This window comes from Bombus bifarius, unplaced genomic scaffold, assembly GCF_011952205.1.
Source record: "Bombus bifarius isolate JDL3187 unplaced genomic scaffold, Bbif_JDL3187 scf7180000008008, whole genome shotgun sequence".
In the NCBI taxonomy this organism is placed as follows: Eukaryota; Metazoa; Arthropoda; class Insecta; order Hymenoptera; family Apidae; genus Bombus; species Bombus bifarius.
The window spans coordinates 6,337,140-6,356,833 of NW_022884386.1; the positions used below are offsets into that span (position 1 = coordinate 6,337,140).

General features: G+C 38.5%; 2 protein-coding genes across 3 annotated transcripts in view; one reads left to right on the forward strand and one right to left on the reverse strand.

Annotated features, from left to right (window-relative positions):
• Positions 1-13: 13 nt before the first annotated feature.
• LOC117206518 lies at positions 14-1,979 on the forward strand. The gene is made up of 5 exons (XM_033445948.1): positions 14-503; positions 721-1,046; positions 1,125-1,243; positions 1,322-1,502; positions 1,578-1,979. The coding sequence occupies exons 1-5, from the start codon at positions 29-31 to the stop codon at positions 1,758-1,760; spliced, it is 1,284 nt and encodes a 427-aa protein (XP_033301839.1). The 5' UTR covers positions 14-28; the 3' UTR covers positions 1,761-1,979.
• The window catches only part of LOC117206513 (CD151 antigen-like), a 91,153-nt gene continuing 73,297 nt past the window's right edge, over positions 1,839-19,694 (reverse strand). For both annotated transcript variants that reach the window (XM_033445940.1, XM_033445941.1), the window contains 3 exons: positions 6,211-6,384; positions 4,502-4,663; positions 1,839-4,054 (listed from right to left, as the gene is read on the reverse strand). In XM_033445940.1, the coding sequence (XP_033301831.1) occupies positions 3,908-4,054; positions 4,502-4,663; positions 6,211-6,384 (483 nt within the window). In that variant the 3' untranslated portion in view covers positions 1,839-3,907. The remainder of the gene's footprint in view (positions 4,055-4,501; positions 4,664-6,210; positions 6,385-19,694) is intronic.

Genomic DNA, 19,694 nt, shown 5'->3' on the forward strand with positions numbered 1-19,694 from the left:
ATTTTTACGCCATTGGAGAATCGGTAAAATGAACCGGACGAACGAAAAACGACGGAGCAATCCGGAGGTTTCACGTAGAAACGATTCGAGTAGCAGCGAGGAATCTTCGTCGGTTACCGAGAGCACCGAGTATTCACCATATGTGCAAAACACCAGCACGCCTCTTAGACCTAGATGGACAAATTCCGAAGAGACCAATAGGTTTCGACGAGGACAAGGAGATATCGACGATGCAGAAGAGGTGTCATCTGATAAAAAGGGGTCGAAAACGTTTCAGAGACGCAAAGAGCATGTTGATCGAAAAAGGTATCAGGACAATCGTGAAAGAATCGTTGAAAAGCAGAGAGGAGGACACGACCGACGTAATAAACGAAGACACGATAGACGTTCTGAAGACGCTGCTAATAAAAGACGAAAGGAAACATCCAGTTCAGAGTCATCGGACAAAAGTTATAATGAAAGCGACTTGGAACAGTCGAAACGAAAAAGACGAGATTTAGTAGGTAAAATTGCTTATGTTGAGAATGCTTTAACTCTTTGACTGCGTGATAAAATGATACAGTATGAAAATAATTAAATCTTTAACTTTTTATAGAAAAAAATATTAATAATCGTGTTATGTATAACGACATTTAAGATGTTTCACGTCCAAGTCAAACGGTTAATAACTTTAAATACGAAAATATTAAATTAGACAGATGACTTTGGTTTGCTTTGCAGGGGATAATGAATTGCCTATTACGGAAATCTTAAGGAGGTCGCAAGAAAATGCGCGAACCAAATATGAGCATCAGGTGCCACTCCCTGTGTTAACCACGGATAAAGTTTACGTACAGCACAGGGGTGGTTTTAGTACAATGAAAATTAATCAAACAAAAGGTTTTCCTAGTGACAAGAAAACTGAAAGGGCAAGTAGCGTTGATATTCATGACGAAGACAATTCTCCGCCTATAAAGGTGGCCATTATGCTTCAACAATTTTGGAAAAATACAGGTCTTTTGTATCAAGGCCTTCTAGGCGGTATGGCGTTTACTCATTTCATCATGGTACGTTTCCATTACTTTATAAAAGAAAATCTTTCCATCATTGTGTTTTATCTTCTATCTAACCTCTTCTTTTTTCAGTTGCACGTATTTTTTAATAATTCTATAGAATTCATCGCAAAATACTCACCATTTTGTGAGATTTATACAAACATCTTTTCGTTTCTTATTGCCATGTGCATCGTTTCAACGTTCGATAAGTATGTTTACTTTGTATTAAAAAATTAAAAATCGTCGAATATCGTCTCCCAGAATTTTTTAATCTTCATAATCGTTAGGTTTGATTTGGCACGATTCGACGTGGAACATCTGCGTGAGCTTTATTTCGATCATAACAAAGCAATTATCGCAGTTCCTTTGTATCTCGTCGTTTTCTGTCTTCATCAAATCGGCGCAGAAACCGATGATCAATTAAATTTGATACATTATTACAATTCCAATTATACCGTATGGCAAAACGTAAGCAGAAGATTACACATTTACCTACAAAGCACACAAAAAATATATTTTTATATTAAAGAAATTTCATTTTAGGTCACCAATGTTCAGTCCCTTCTGGACGACTTAAATAGTTGGCAGAGGATATCCATGTCGAAAGATTTACTTGCAGTGTTTGCCTGGTTGTTTGTTTCCCTTGGTACTAAAGATGATTCGTTCTTGACTTACCTACAGTCGATGGAGAAGTACGCGGACGATATCGAGTCCTCCAGACGGTAAATGAATCAAAGTTTCTTCGGAAAAGAAGAAACTTCTCTTAATTTGGAATATCATATTTGGCTGAGGAACTGTGGCGTGTGCGATTTCAATATTTATTCGTAACAGAATAGGGTCTGATATGTACAATATTTATAAAGTTCTAAATTCTAACAGACAGTACACGTACATGTAATACCAATGAAGACAATAACATTGAGAATAAAATAACATATGGCGCGATCGTGTTGTAATAATAAAATATGTTCTTAGATTTTGTCTTGAGCGCGGCATTAAGTTGAATCAACGATTGCGCAAATAAATTTTACAAGTTTTTAAATAAATAAAAATAAGGGAGAAATAGGAAGAAGTATTAAAGAAAGATAAATTATGCACGCAAAGTGCATTGCAATTTGTTTAGAAAGAGAGAGAGAGAGAGAATATTCTCACATACAATCGTCGATACAACGCGTGCTCTCGTTGCACGACAAACTTTGCTATAAATAATGTGCGAAGGCTCGTATTGATTTGCGAAGCAACAGATAGATAGATATATATACATATATATATTATATTATATTACAATATAATACATATATATATATACGCATCATATATGAATAAATACTGTACGTACATTTACAAATCGCTAGCGGTTTTCTCTGCACGAATTTACATCGGCGATAATTTAAAATATCTCTGAACTTAAACGCTAACTCATCAAGGCACTGTTTACAGTTCTGTCCGAGCTTATGGATTCGTCGAATTTCACGTCGTTCCCTCGTTCGAAATGGTCGATACTTACACGTCCTCCATCTTTCCGCTGAGGTAAACGATCTTTAAGGTCCTTCGTCGAATAAATTAAGGGACAAAATCGTTTTTACGTTATAAGAAAACTCGAGGAACGCAGTCGACTTTCATAGAATAGGAGGAGAACGATCGTTTCGCGATCGCTCGAACAATCGGTTCTCTCGTTTCTCGGTACCCTTTTTTTCTGTTTTTATTTTTGGTGAAAAAGCAGGACGATCGAATGGTCCGGTTAATCGACAAATGGGGACTTGCTTTGGCCCCGAGGAACAGCGCCGTGTTTCGATCGCTACCACTGGAACACGTCGTTGTGACTTTTTACTAGCTAAAGAACGCTAAACTCCCTTCTCGTACGTGTAACTTGTGTATATACCTTTAGAAACATTTGTGCGGATTCGTTACGGCAGTATTCGAAGAGACAGCGTGATTTGTACGAGCGGAAGAACGTTCGCCGACAGTGAAACCAAGTACGTTCGACGTAGCCAGAGATCACTTGTCGCGAGTGAACGGGGCATCGTGATCGATGCTGTCCCGTTACAAAAAGAAGAACGCCTCCCCGTTCTTCCTTGAGAAAGAGAAACGGCGTACAAAAAGCTTCGGATTCGAGCACACGAGTTGCTCACGACGAAGAACAAACACGCTTTGAAATAGGCATTCGTTAAAACATTTTTTTCTAAAATTGTCATGGTTCTTTTATATGGAAAATGCACGTGGTATGACCCCGGCCAGTAGTCGAGAATTAATTGAGATTCGTTTAGGCGAGGAGGAAGTCGGTGAACTCTAAAGACAGAGTTTTTCTTTTCATCCGCTTCCTCTCGTCCGATTAATTCGATCGAAATAGGATTCCTCGTGGAGGTGAATCGGTCAACGAATGGAAGCGAGGATTTCGCGACCGTTTCGTTATCGAATATCGGTAACTCAGTGTTGCTCCTCTTTTTATTCCTCTTCTTTCCATTGAATTCCGCGTTGCACGGGACGTATAAAAGAAAGAGAAAGAGTTTCGTCTTTGAAGATTTCCGTGGCGAGGGAGATCGTCACGGTGACCCAAACGCCACGCACCGTTTACTCCATTTTTCCTCGTTTCTCTCCTTTTCGAGTCTCTTTGTACGTAATCTCCCCTTGGGAGAGGGATAGAATAGGACAGAAATTCCAAGAGTCCGTCTCTTCGAGAGGCTGGGAGGATTTCAGCGTCAGAAACGGAGGAAATCCTGAATGGCGAACGTCGGAAGAAGGATCTCCTCTTTTCAACGACCGCTCCTCTTCTTTCTTTTCCGGTACGATGATCAAACGGTTCCATCACCGTTCTGCATGTATCTGCACCAGGAACGGCCGTTGTTGTTGCTCTCGCGGATTTGCAGCAATTCTCAGTCGTCGAAATCGTGTCTGAGCTTTATATACAGGCACGAGCCAAGAACGATGCCGAAAAGCTCTAGGACCGATAGTCCTAGGCCTACTGCTCCTAAGATGATCAAGTGGTCCTTCGTCGTCTCCAGAAATTTGTAGATACAACCCTGTACAAAATTTTCAGATTCAATGATTTGATCGTTGCATTGTTTTGACACAGATCGATTTTTATATTATTGTGCAATGAAATTGTATTAAAGAAATTACGATAACGATGTATTGTCTTTACACGTTGAACGTTCTGCATATCACCCATTTATGAGTGATGAGTTTCTCCATTTACGTAAGTAAAATTTTGCAAATAATTCGCAAGAATTGATTTTCCAACTACAATTAAAAACAACTAATGCTTCCAACTTTGTCGTTTAATCTTTTACACTGGGAAAATGTTGGAAGATTTCTTTCTACGAACTCGACACATATTCGATTTATAGTAGGCGTTCAACATGTTACAGCTCATATCTTTGTAGCTCTTGAAGACCGAAGCTGAACTGAAAAAGCGTGTGCTTCAACAAGGAAGGAACAATTGGATTCGACTGAAAATCGATTGGTACCGTGTAATGGATGTTCGACGGATGATCCCTCCTTCCACAAAGGTGGGTCGGTGTCTTGCAACAGCTATCTGGGACGAGGCTTCCGTCCTTGAGAACATCCTCGCCTTTGTGCCATTCGCTCACCAGCCAATCCTCGAATCTCACGGCTCCGCAGCATTTGAACTGGAACAATGATTTACAAATAAAGTAACTGTAAATATAAATACCACTTAGTATTTATCGTGAAAAGTACATTAAACTTATTCCCATTTACGTGTATTTTCAAGTTTAATCCTCAGTTAAACCCAGACGACGAAGATTAGATCGATTCTGACTCGTATAGACGTTTCACGTTTGCTGTTACACTTCGTAATTTCTATTTACTTATTATTATTCTATTTTTTAAATTAATTAAGTCATCCTACACACCGAAAAGAAAAAGATATTATTTTTGATAAAGTTTCAGCGTGATACATTTCAACTGTGAATTACGCGCATTTTTTAGCACCTTCGTGTCGCTTAATAATTAACTCTTTCAAGTTTTGTGGCAAACATGCTGGGGCGTGGATTATAACGGTATAAATCACACCGCTGCTATTTTCCATAAAATAGCGTCTTTTACCTATTTTATAACAAGTTTATTATATCTTTTCAAGCTACGAGGACCTATCACCCGAAGCATGAACTTAACTTAACTAATTATAAAATTAAAGAGACGATACCTTTAAGAGTTGTAATGTTAAAAACGAATTCTCGAAACAAAAAGTCGCGTATAATAATTATCTGGAAATCTTTGAACGTGTAAGAAGCCCCCATCGCGTGACTGTTAAACGAAAGAGCATTCCTTCGAAAGAGTATTTCTCTTCCACTGTCGAAAGTAAAAACCATGAACATCAACAACGACGGTTCGGTCGATCTTAAGACGAACGTCGAGTTTTCTCTCGCGGGACAGCTACGATGGGAGAGAAGAAAATCGGATCGATGCAAGGAGCCGCGGCTGCATTAATAGATTCGCAGAGGACGAACTCGAGGCCATTTCGCCACGCGATAACGATGATTTGCAGTCGTAAACGTAGCGAAGTAACAGTGGCACCGGTAGTCAGGGTATAGAGAAAAATGGCTAGGCGATATCGCGGCCACGTAAGGCAGCCCTTAGCCATTTCGCGTATTACAAAACTTAACGACATCCTACGTTGCGTTAAGAGATAGTGACGAAGAAAGATGAAAAGAAAGGCAAAGGGAGGAGAAAAATCGCTTTAGCAAACTAACCGTACCATAAACAGATATCCTTGTCAAGTACTTAATACATTCGGAATGTCGGTGATCTAAACGTTAAGTATAGCGGCATCTCTTCACAGTGAGTGAAGATTCAGCGTCTGGATCATCTGTAGAGATTTGCAGTAGCGTGCAAAAAGCTTAGGTCATTTACGACTGCGATCTCATAATGGCAACTAATTATATATTCAGGAGATATCATTCCATGTGCATGATGCTACAAAGAAACAAATTTTTATATAAATTTTGTTCTTCTTATGGGAAAAAGTTTTACGTAACGGTTCTTCTTTATAAATATTCCTGGGATCTCTTCGTGTTTTGTGTTTCTTAAAATTGTTAAATTTCTATAAACTAACGTGAATACAAGGTGGAAACGTCATGTTAACGCCAAATTTCCGAACGATCTATGCTTCTTCCGATCGCTTTGGACAGCCACTATGTCATCGGTAACTTACCTCTATCTGCATTTGGTCGATCGCCGAAGTTTCCCTGCTCCTCATAGAGTAGTTCTCGAGGAACGTACGATTAAGGTTCATCTTCAATTCAGGGCCAACTTGTTCCTCGTAGAGCCGCGCTAGAGCACCGACTCCCGCTTCCAGCACGAACACCAGCATCACCACGAACACGTACTGTAGGGAAAAGGAATACAAAATGAAGGGAATTGGAGAAATAGTTCAATTTATATAACAACGATACCTATCTATCTTCGTTCTCCGTAACGGCAACATGATTTTGATTGCAATCATAAAATAATTACGACAGATCGTACAATTTATTTATCGTTACAAGCCAGACTGATCGGTTATGATAGTATTTAGGAATTTCTATGACAGTATTTGTTCCATGACAGTTCCATTAAAAAAAAAAAATTAAACAATTAGTTTGCACAGATAGCATCGATTAGTTGAACTTCTATCTACAATTCATACTAAATAATTATCTATTTTATCGATGGACAAGTGCTTGTAACATTATGACAAATTATTCCTTAATATAGATTAAAGATGAGAAATTTCATACGTTCGCGATTTAACCCATTGAAAATTAATTATTTTTAGAGAGCAAACGCTCTTAAGCATTGTCAACTCGCAGGCTTTCTAACGTAAGGAACGAGGACCAGGATTAAACGCTTCCGTCAAAGATTTGCGTCCCTGAAACCAGCCCCCGTACCTCCCACGATGTCGACGATCTCGATTGCGATTATCCGCCGCTAACGACTTCCGCATCTTCAAACGCGGAAAATCGTGGTTAATACTCGCGAGAGGACGCGTAAATCTTCCATGGAAGTTTCTAGTTTTGTCCAGCGAGTCGTTAACACGCGCGAACACGGTCCATCGAGCGAAACGTGAATCACGCCAATGATTCTCTCGTAGTTGGAAACGATCGAGTCTTCAACGTGGACTTTTCAGAACGGTCGATTAATAACCACACGCAACAGCGACTCGTCGAGTCCAATGATGAAAACGTGTTCGGAACCTGTTTCCTTTCTGTCGCGATAAATTATGCCACGCTTGTCAACAGCCGACTGGCACGCGACGAATAAATCGAGTTCCTCTAATTTTCAAGCAAATAAACCCAAGTCTGAGTAATTTGTCTTGCTTGTCGTCGCTTCGTTTCGCCAATCTGTTCTATTTTATGTTTCCGAACTTTTTGAGATTCGAATGGGCCCGTCATATATTCAAATTAAACAAAATTAATTCCTTTTACCGAGCTTCGTCGATCAAAACGGAAGAACCAACAGTTTGCAATTAATTTTTTTAACCCAACGTCGCGTGAATTTGTTTCGTTCTGCCATCTTGCCCTATTTCAAGATTTCGGTTTTTCAAAAATTTCAAAATTTCATTTATTCGAATTGAAAGAGGAGGAAAAGATAAATAAGGAGAATCAGCGGCGCGTAATTAATTTGTTAGAGCGACTCTTGCGTTCGCAAATTCAACTCGCGTTAATCTTCTCAAGCTCGTTTCAAGCTTACGAATTGTTTAAAAGTCGAAAGCGTGTATTGTTCGTACGAACTAAGAGAAAAAGACGCAGGATAAGAACTTTTCAATTATATTTTTTATTTAAATTTCTACAAGCTAAGACCGCGAAGGAGAATATTGTGCTGGAACATAGCGTTTCGGAAGATGGTATCGGCAAGCTTTCATCGGCAAGCTTTCATCGACAAGCTGACGAAGATCATCGGAATTAACCGAAACTTTCTTTGTGATGAAATTCGGTCTGTTACGTGTTAGAGCCGCAAAACGCTGTGCGAAGCGTTTTAGGATTTTCATGAATATAAATCCCCGACGCGTCGACGAGCTGTCCGCATGAATATTCAAGCTGCGAGGAACTGGCCACGGTCGATCGTTTCGCAAAGTTTCCAGGCGAATCGCTGAGGAAGGAAGAATTCGTTCGTGATTCGCAAAACGCGTTACCCTTTGAATCTTGAACGTTTCCAAGCTGTAACGTCTCTTCTAATCCTCTACCTTTTGAACTTTGAAAACTTCTTCAGAAAGGAACGCAACAACCTTTTTTGAAGAAGGAATACCGTGTCTACTATTTTCTATGGCTATCCCATCACTTTGGAAACATTTCTCTATCATCTTCGTAGGAAGAAACTGCTTGAAAAATGTTAACTGAACAGATTGAAAAAAGTTAACACTTTGACTGCCACGCCAAAATCACGTGTTTCGCTGAGGACACCCCTGGAGTATTTTATTATTCAAAGCATATAATGGCAAAATAATAATAAATTTATGATGTAAGACAACATTCTTCCCCAATGGACTGTTTATCTTATTGGTGGTCACGGATGACCACCGTGGCGCCTCGCTAACAGTCGATAGCGACATATTATAACAAGGCTTCGTTTATTTCAACAAACCATTCGCATTCGTTATTTCGTCGTAAGCAAAACGTGCAGAATATATTGTTGAAGCGTGTAGAAGATATTAATAAACAGTATTTGCTCATTCTATATATAGTAGTAAGGTATGTTCACACTTCTAACTTCAATTATATGATCATAAAGCAGCATTTACGATTATTTTCTAAGCTGTGCTTATAACAATATTCGTAGATTACCCCTCAAAGATATGGACGCAAACACAGTGCACCGTTAGATGCAAGATTTGTTCTCATTTTTTTTTTTTTTTTACTGATGTTCTAATAAAAATGTTTAATCGTTCAATGGGACACTTTTTATTTCAAAGTATCTTTTATTTATCGGTTATATTCAAAATGCCCTAACTGTCAATTTTCATTCAATTTTTTCAATTGTAAGGAGCTCAAGTGCTTCGGTCACCAATGACCAGCGTGGCAGTCAAAGTGTTCATCAATCTATTTAGATTTTTATTATCCAAATAAAAACTATAAGAAGGGACACGACGAGTCACACATTTCTGTCTGTCTTCGACGGCAGAGTAATTTAGTACATTGTTAACTAGTTCCACGTTATTTCAACTCTTTTGTTAATCGATTATCGCGCTATTGATTATGCTCCTGCGATGCAATTTTGAATAGTCTCCTCGGGCGATCCTGAAATATATCACAAAGTGTGATAGAAGAAAATTTCTTCCCTGAATCCGGCAATCCAATAGAAAACGACACAATGTGTATACGCGCGCTTCAATTTAAATTCAATGTACACGCGCGTGATATGTAAGTACACTACATTGGCCGCAGCATCCGAGCAGGAACGGCAATTGACAGTTTAGAATTGGACAGAACCGCTGACAGCGAATAGACGGTCGATCATGAACACTGACCGCGGTCACGGCAATCACCGCCGATATCCGTGGACAATGCAAATAAATCGATTCTACGAGCAGAAACGGCTTCGTGCTTGGCACATGGTTCGATTCTATTCGAAAGTGACGTCGTGTAACGACGCGAGATGAAAGCGGAATAAAAGCGGAATAAGATCGATCGAAATATCTCTTTTTTAAATTGTTAAAGAAAAAAAAAATACATGATTCGAGGAATCTTCGTTAAAATATCAATTATTATATTGGATCGTTGGAAAAACTTGTACAGTATTACGTAATTATTGATATTAAGTGCCGTTTTCTATTTGATTAGAATAGAGTATAATTAATTACGATGTGATGCAAGATTCAAATAAATATTGCTCCTAGTTGGCCATTAAATGCAGTCATTAAAGAGAAATATTCGGAAGTAATCAATAAAATGGGAATTATTTTTAAATCAATTAACGTCAATCTAACGTTAAATTAGGAAATTGAATCATTTGAATATTTTATTCTAGTTTATTTCAGTTTCTACAAAAAGTTTTTAATGTCGAAACAGAATACGTTAAAAGCTCGTAAAAGCTTGAAAGTATTCATAAAGTACTAAAAGAGATGACAAGTTTATCGAGAAAGCAATCATGAGACGATTAAATAGATGGTACAATGTCATCAATTTCGTCACAAATTCCTCAAACAGTATACGTATAGTATTTGATTAAGAACCGGAAAAAATGACGTAATAATTCTTTTGCCAAAAAATTTCTCGACCGTTTGTCTCCAAGTTTCCTCATTAAAAATCGAAAGAATTTTCAAAAGGAAATCTCTGTCTCTCGCGATAAATTAAACTGTCGATTGATCGCTAGCAAACTGACACTCTACTCGATTCACCTTTTACTTTTCCCGCGTAAACGTGTAAAATCGCCGCACTTTCCTTAAAAATACCACGGTGGTCGTTATCGGGATTTACCTACCCGATGGTTGCGGCGGCGGCAAAAATTTTAATTGAACGCCGTATATGGGCTCGGCTAATGAGACGATTCGCTCGTGCCATAGTGTGCACAGGTGGTGAAAGGGAGCTAAAGACCTATGAGTGGCTATGAGAACGGAGAAGCAAAAGGTTGACCGAGACAACGCAACGTAGAAAACATTTCGCGGCGCGTAATCGGTCTTTCATTAGTCTCATTACTCGTTTCACGTAACGGTGTTCGTATACGATGGCCGAAAATTCGTGGTACTGCATTATGTAGGTGAAAATAAGGTAAAAATAAAAAGTAGCGAGATTGCGCCGAATGTTTCATCGAGTTTGAATATTTCAGCAATCTGAAAAATATGACGAATTCTTGATTACACTGAAAAATAATTTGGAAACGTAGAATAAAATTTTGTCGCTTAAGGCCTCAGTTTAGAGAAAATGGAATTTGAATACGTCACTAATGTTTACTGGGCAAATTTTTAAACTTGATTTTCTCGGAAACGTGGATCCAGACGGAAAAATTTTATTCCACGTTTTCGACTTAGTTTCACACGTACATAAATCTCCTATCGATTATCTATTCCTATCCTATCTGGGAGTTAAGCAAATTCACGTGTATTTGATGAGTTTTCAAACTCGATTTTCTCAAGAACGAAGACTTCGACGTAATTTTATTACTCTTCATTTCCCACTTATTTAGAACCATATAACCTACTTGATTTATACCACGAATTTAGGACCACGATGTAGAATTCTCGACCGAAAATGAGTGAAAATCTGCGGAGAATGGAAGTTTTTCCAAGCTGGTCGAGCTGTCGTTCTACTTTTCATACAGACCGATTGGAAAAGTAATTTTCCTGAACGCGGCGTTCGTTCGAAGGACGAAAGAATAAAAAGATAATCGACAGTTCGCGAGGCCTCATCGATCCAAAATGTTCCAATTACTGGTGATATAATGGGCAAAAATTGCATCCATGCTCGTCTAGTTGATTGGCAACTGCAACGATAGTTTAAAGCTGCCTGAAGCCGAAAGTGCTGGAGAAACGAAAGAAGGGGGGACAGTGGAATCAATCGGAAATCAAGATTCTCCGATCGAGTGGAATCAACAATCTGATTTCAGTCGCATGATGGATGTAATGGTTTTTTCCTTTTTGCTTCCGAAATATCGTGGACGAAATAAAATGCAGAAATTCCAGATAATCATGGAACGAGCAACGGATTCGAGAGAAACGAGCAGCGATATTATCACTTCGCCACTGTCCGATAACCGACCAACAGAAAAATTCATCATGCTCGCTGAAACGACAAATTAGAGAACGTTCAACTCGATACAAACGGTCCTGTCTTTGTTTCTTTGTACGTTTACTCAACCGATTGTGATATTGCCGTTGAATCCATATCGATGCTGGTCTTCGCTTCTTTAAATTTGTTGCCGGTTGTTTCGTTCAGTATGTGAATTTCGTTGGTGGTTATAAACCATGTTGCGTTTCGTACTGTTCGCAGATGTTCTTATCGAAATCTTTCCAGTTCGTAAGTATACGAACATTTTTAATCCATTTGCATTAACGATACGTCAATGTTATTCAGATATAATATCACGAGAAATTAAGATCAAAGGACCTTCCTATTTTATCTTGTTTTATTTATCGACAAGTAAACGAACCGGGAGTAATAAACTCTTTAAATAATAAAATTTGAAGTTTGGAAGTTTTCCTCGTAACAGATGTAAAATAGATATGAAAAGCCATCTTTTGCATACTATAAGAATAATTTTGAACGAGCAAAGCATAGATTACACGCCCCTGTTTGTTCTAAAAACACCTAGTTCAGCGGACCCTAATGGTGACGACGCGTGCTAGCGAGAGGATTTGCAACCCCTTGAGAACATCGCGCACAGAAATCCAACGTGTCCAAGTCTCCTAAGAGAGGTACGAAATAATCCGGCGCAAGAAGATCTCGACGATGCTAAACTGGCTCGTTCAGCTACCGGTGTGTAATTAAAAGAACATTAAATCTAAAATGGTCGAATCGTCGAGAACAAGAGAATTCGCAAAAAGATGTGAGATCTTCAGACAAATATCAGAGACGGGAGATACCTTCCTGGATCCTAAAACACACCAGCTGACGATGTCGTGGCTGAAAATAATAATTAATAATTCGAATTAACTCGTCTTTTCTGATTAGCAGATTAAAGCGATATATGTGGCATAACAATACTGATTATAACGTAATTTTGATTTATCATCTTCGATTATCGTACGTTCAAGTTACATCCAAACGATATTATTTCAAAGGAAATTAGAAGACAAGGAAGAAAATTCTTGAAAATATTCCATCTAACCATAGTACTGCAAAGTATTCAAAGATTGGCCTAATTTCCTTTAATGTTAGAACTGTCGACTAAAATATAAAGCTCGCAAATATAAAGGAAATGCAAAACATATAAAGTATTATATAGGAATTTTCAATGACACGGTCGTAAGGCCGTACGTAAAGTATCGGACACGCGATGTGGTCTGCAAAATGGTTGCATAATGCGCTGATTTTTATCCGAGCAGCATATGACTATCCAGATGTTGTAGCACGAAGAAGAAGCTTTTATCTATCTATCTATATATGTAAGTATTTTACAAAGAATCATCTGCAAAAATACACCGTTACAAATGTATAAAATAGCCCTGAAAAATCTTGAATTAATCGTTTTATAACCATCCTCGTACTTGTAACGTTAAATTGTCAAATGAAAATTTAAAACTACTTAAAATTCCCTCTGTTTAAGCAAACTCTCGAATCACCGATCTTCTACGATCAGAGGAAAATCACGGGTTGTTCACTTCGGATTAAAATGTTCTAATTAAAATCACTTAAAATTCCTTTTGTTTGTGCAACGCTCCAGATTCAACGCCAACGCAATGTTCGAATCACTGATCTTCTACAATAAGCTTCGCCCAACTCTCAAACCGTTTACCATTACGGACGAACAGAGGCCAGAAGAGACGGTTATTCGTACGTATCTCGGTAATGAGGTCCCGATTCTGCGAAAGGATATCCTCCGCTTTTGTCTCTTAACGCTGCTACCGCGTGGTTTTCTCCGGCCAACTGGATTAACCAGCGCGCACTTATCTCCTCGCCGAGAGTATTTCATGCAAGTAAATATAAAAGAGCCGGATAAGGCGGTCGCGATATATTTTCTATCCGTATAGGGTTAACCCTAATCACGGATATCGTAGTTTCATGCGTGTCGAAGGTAAACGGAGCGACCAACGATCCCTAGATTCGCTATCGAGAGACGGGCTCGTTACACCGCGACATGGACACGTTTTAACAAGGAGATATCGTCTATGATCCTTCGAGAATTTCCTTTTACGTCTTTCCTGCGTAAAACGGCATCTTTAACGAGCCTCGCCTCGCATCCTATCCACCTATCGTCCAACTTTTACCGTCATTTGAATACCGATTGTAGAGAGAGAGAGAGAGAGAGAGAGAGAGAGAGTCATCGTGAATTACGTAAAAAGTGATACAAGTTATGGAATATATCCTGATGAAGAATTTTTGAGGATTCTTCGAGGACCTTTATCTTTCTGATTCACACAGTACATATTTTTATATCAGAACACGCAACGTATAAACTCTTCATATCTCAAGAAATGAAACAAAACTGCAAAGATCTCAAGAAGTTTCTAATAACTTTTTACATCCATCTCATTTGCCATGAACATCCTAATATGTCTGATATTCTCATTTCTCGGGCGGGCAATTGAGTATTAGTCAAATTTTGGCTAACGGGATAGACAAGCTAATATCCTCTACACTGCTGTCTTTTGCTCACGATCGTAGAGGTACAAGTCAATTTCGCTTCTTTCCCGCTCTTTTACCTGACATTCGAACGATACATCTCAAATTGAGTACCCGATCTTACATCGTATTCTAGATATTGTAGGTGCTTCTTTGCAAAACTAGTAATTCTCACTAGTAATTCTGTTGCGTATTCGCTAGGGATTTATCAACGAGCATGTACGTCGCGAGAAGAAGACAATTTCAACAAAAAGAGTCTATCGACTAGCGAGGGAACGATTCGAAGAAACGGTCGCAATGATAAACCAGAAAGTGCTCAGGGAGGAACGTGCAGAGGTGGCTGGAAATCGGCAAATCGACGGGTAATCGATGAACTTCGAGTTCGTACCTCGATTTTCTTACTTGTACGCGTTCGTTCGAGCATAAATTGGTCGTAAGTGGCGCGATCGGCCGTTGGATACTTAGGAAGTAATGTGGTCTCGCCCGAAGCGTTCGGATCGGTGCTCGGAACGACGAGTGGAACTGGTTCGAAACCAGTCCGAGGCGTCGAGACTTGTCCGCCGATGCCAGTGCCGCGATACGTCATTTACTGGCATAAAAAAAAAATCGACCGCTACTATGGTCATGGATACTAATTGAAACGTGCCGCGTCTCGTTAATACGCGAGCTTGCTAATTATTGCTTAATGATCTCGAAGCGCGCGGTATCTGTGACACACGCAAACATCGATATCCTTTGGGACATAGCGATCGTGAATTAGGCGTATCGTTCGATCGAATGTGACCTTCGCCGTGATTATGATCACTGTTCGACGGGTAATTGCTGGTAGCTTTGATAAGAGCATTGGATTATACATAGTAAATTACACAGCCGATTATATGATTATACAATGGAGTTTGAAGGTTGAATCGATTTGACGGATTCCTGATGAGATTTGTGACGTGATCGCTTAGGAGGAATGGAAGCTTAGGAGGCAGATAGGTATTTATCAGAGAAGTCAGTGAGGAGGGAAATTACAGAGCTTGAGATTTTGTTAGAAATTGTATTTAATCAACTGTATGGGTTTGTACTACTCGCACGTGATGAATATATCAAAAGAATACGGTGGCTAGAAAAAGTATTGGCGTATATCTTTATTTTACAATGATATGTTTTTTTACTGGATTCTGTGCGTTACATTTTCATATTGTGGAATTTTTATAGTTATGTAAAAGCAACACTAAATGATACGAAATTTAGTCGCAAGTTAGGCTTGTGTTGATAAGCGAAATTGTAGGAGATCAAATTTTATTAGAAACTTTATACGTATAGTCAACTATATGTATGACAGTATTGAGAAGATGACTGAAAATATATTGACAGTTGGATATAAATCGCGGTTACGTTAGTAAAAATAGCAGAATCGCGAAGATGTATTTATCATAGAAGCGTATAGCAGCTGTTATTACTCAGCGGAAACGTTAGCCTCGTAAATGTTACTTTAGGTTACAGTAGATACAACGCGTACACGCTAAGAGCATCGAACGAACAGCGATAAATTTCTACGTTGTCGTGTAACACCGGCTAACGATGACAATTTGTCGTTTAGCGCCATGAGAATGGCGTATCATCGAAGGAGCGCGACGAACGAAATAGTATCGGAAACTATTCCTGCATCGTTCCCAACAAAATCAAAGACTCCATCGAGGAAGACTAAGTGACTTTTCATCAAATAATCGTAATCTTCGCTAATCGATTTGAACAAGTGGAGAGCCAAATTAAGAAGAATCTGTTCTCACAGATCTCTGTGCGGTTTGCAAGGGTTGTTAGTGGAATTTAACTATCATTTATGTGGAATTAAGCGTGAGCCAGTCCACGAAGGTTGCAGGCTCAATGGTAGCGCGTGATACCAGAGCGGTGCTACGCTAATTCTCGCTTAAGCACAATTTATAGCTTAGCAGGGAACGCTAGTTTTCAGATAGAGAAACAACGGACAGGTTCGAAGGACGAAACTTTGCATTGAAACATATGGTTATTTCAAACTACGGAACTTTGTATAGAGTTTAATTATTTATTCAATAATGTAATATCGTAACAGGAAAAGCGTATTAGATAAAAGAGAATACGCGATATGAAAACACGCGACGTAGACCACTGAAAATGTAATGAATTGTGAATATGTCGATACACAATGTTGGAGAATGGCATTTCGACTGGGAAAATTCTGACAGGGGCAAGCGAATGATTTTGGTCATTTCCTGCTACTTAATTCTTCATTTCTACGAATTTCTGTATTCATAATAATAATAAATTACGAATGTTTGCGTAAATCCATATTTTTATTAACATAATTAAGAGAGTATTACTAGCTAGGTATCTAAATATTCGAAATACTCTTTGGCTTTTTTACTTTCGTCTGGTTTAAAGAAAGTGTAAAAAAACATAAGGCAAAACTATTTTCTTCGAACTATTCTGAAAATTTATTAAACGAAAATCTCAAACCGAAAAATCTTTGGCACCGAAAGTGCTCAAATACTTACAAGATGAAGAAAATATAAATTTTTGCAAACATGGATGAGATATTGTGAATACGTATTAAAGTCCATTAAGCTGCCAGACTGCGTGTGACGGCATATCCTCTCTCGGTGAATTATGTCGTTGGAGCGCAAGAAAACAAGGAAGCTTTTAAAGTGATTCTTTTTTTTCGTTCCTTTTTCTATTTTTTCGTTTCTTTCTCTGTTTTTCCTTTGCTCATAAGAGAAAATCGCCTTCGATTCCGTTGATCGAACTTCAATGCAATCTGAGCTTTCGAAGCAATTCCATAGAAAATATCCTTGGTACCGTATCAACCGTAACGAATGATCTTCTCCGCGGAAAAATCTGGATATTTTTAACAGCATTCTCTCTATCTATTTGTTTTACTTTAGCACATTTAGCTTTGACGATAGAACCGCCATTGGATCGCGAACGTCGCGATCAACAAGGGGAGACTTTGCCGAGGAGTTCAAGCGATAATGTCGGAGGCAATCGACTATGCGTTCAAGGCGAAATCGACCTTGTGATTAAGTATTTTATTACGTGTTACTACGTGGATGGGATTTCTTTATAGTGGAAGGTGTATTTTATGCAGAGTACAAAAAGTAGCGCGATCTACATATAGATAAGATTTATTTCACTGGTAGATAAGCAGCTGATTTAGAATCTTCGAACTATGTAACGACTCTCGTTTACTCGTAACTTTAATTACTATCTTTTCAAATTAAAAAGATAGAAGAAGTAAATTTGAAAAAGTGCTATGCAGCATATACTGTGCAAAATTTTTAGACCATCCACGGATAACGATCTCGTAACGATGCAACTCAAATCACAATCTTAATCCTAAGTCCTAAATTAATGTTATAAGATACGGATAGACTGATTTAGAATGATGCATGAGATGAAAGCAGATCAAAGACGTAAATAATTTATTCAAAATACGACAAACTTCCTGTTTGATAAATGGCACAGGACTATTGCATGGTACTGTGTATCCCTTCGTAAGTGACTTTAAAGTCAGATCTGAAATGAATGGTATTATGAATTCTTCCTTGTGTGGTATTACCATATGATAATCGAATTAAATTAACGAAAAATGATATTACAATATATTATTATTAAAACATATCATTGCTGTTAATTCTTTAACCGATTTCATACGTTATAGGAAACACATAGAATAAAACAACAGGCTTCACAGGATCGGTCAAAATCTGCAATTGGGAAGAGCTATCGATGGTATAATGTAAACGAGCAGCCTTTCAAGCACTCTCTTCTTCTACGCCATTCCTTCATTTTCATCGAGGAAGCGAGCTTTAACAGCGGACAAAGTCTCCGTGCCTGGAGCAATAATGTCGGAGGCAGCGATGCAAGTCAAAGGGAAGTTCAGCCCCACAGCCGAGAAAGAAACGGAGCTCGTAGATGGGCATTGAAGCTGCCCCGGAAACGGAACTTCGAGAAATCTTTTTTTAAATGCTTCGGCGAGAACGTCCCTCTCAATGGTGGCGAACCATTTTAATTACCATCGTGAATATCCTTTTCTTCCGTCTTCCATTCGAACGCTTACATCATAAATGGAATTTTTCCTCGAAAAGTTTTAGAACGAGAAGGAGAGGAAACACGGAGAAACGAAAAGGTAATGGAATGGAGGACAAAACGACAGCGAGATGAATTCACGATAGAATCGAGATCGCGTAATATTCGACTTACAATGTGGTTTCTTTTCCAATCTCCAATGCTAAATCGTGACGTTTTAACTCGTGCCGGATCTTTGACACGGTGACTGAAATTCAAAGGGAAAGACGATCCTCTTCGTTTTATCGATATGAAAGCGGTAACACTTAATTCGAGCATCAGTATAAAAATAATCCCCAAGAATTATTAAGCCATCTTAGTGTCGTGTCAAATAATATCAAAGAATAATATGTCATTTAACACTATAACATAATTTACGAATTTAATAGAAACATTTACAATTTTACAATTGAAAATAATAAATATATACATATGTACACCCTAAAATAAAAAATTGTATTTCTATGTACACTCACTGTGCTCTTGACCCTTTTGCGTATAACGTAAAGTGTTATTCATTTTTGAAAATAAATGATTTACATTTAAAATTTGAAATTGCCTTTCTCCTTTATTTCCACACCATTCGAAGATTTTCAGCTCTTTCCTAGGGATTCGAATTCCTGTGATTCGATTGTAAACCGCCACCTTGGTCTTAAGCTCACCGTTACAGCTAATCTCTTTCATCTATATTTTACTTTAATCTTTTTCTAGATCTCTGTATCTGGTAACTATCTATCATTGTAAATGCATGCATTCCAATGGACTCATCCCGTATAGAAATAAAAAATTCAGTAAGTTGTATCTTACATAGCTGCAATTTGGTCTATACAGCAGCGTTAAAAAGAAAAGATCGTTTCCTAGACGAAACTACGTGAAGCTCTACGATACTTAGTTATGTATGAAACTAGTAAGCTTTTCCTAGCTTCGAATAGAGTATTCGAGAAAGTTTCGTGAACGATTGTCCTATTAACCAAAGAGCATCTGCTACCAAGGTTATAGGCAATTCCGTAAACGATAGCTAGAGTGGCTGGTTTCTCTAACATTCCAACCTTCTATATCATCCTCTGCTTTATCTTTGCTTCTATCTCTCTTGGCTAGGCGCGTTTACCCAGACCGGAGAATTAATTAATCAGACAATAGTGGCACCCTGATAAATGGCCGGCACGGAAGCGCATGATCGATAAGAGACACCGTACTACCCATCAACGGTGTTACATGTTCTCGACAAAGCGATGAATCTTACGGAGACGCACGAGGACCGTTTCCGATTCGATCGACTCTGTCAAGATTATTGGCTAAAATGGATTCAGAGGCCGTAAAGCGGTTTTCTTACGGTGAATTAAATAATACGAGT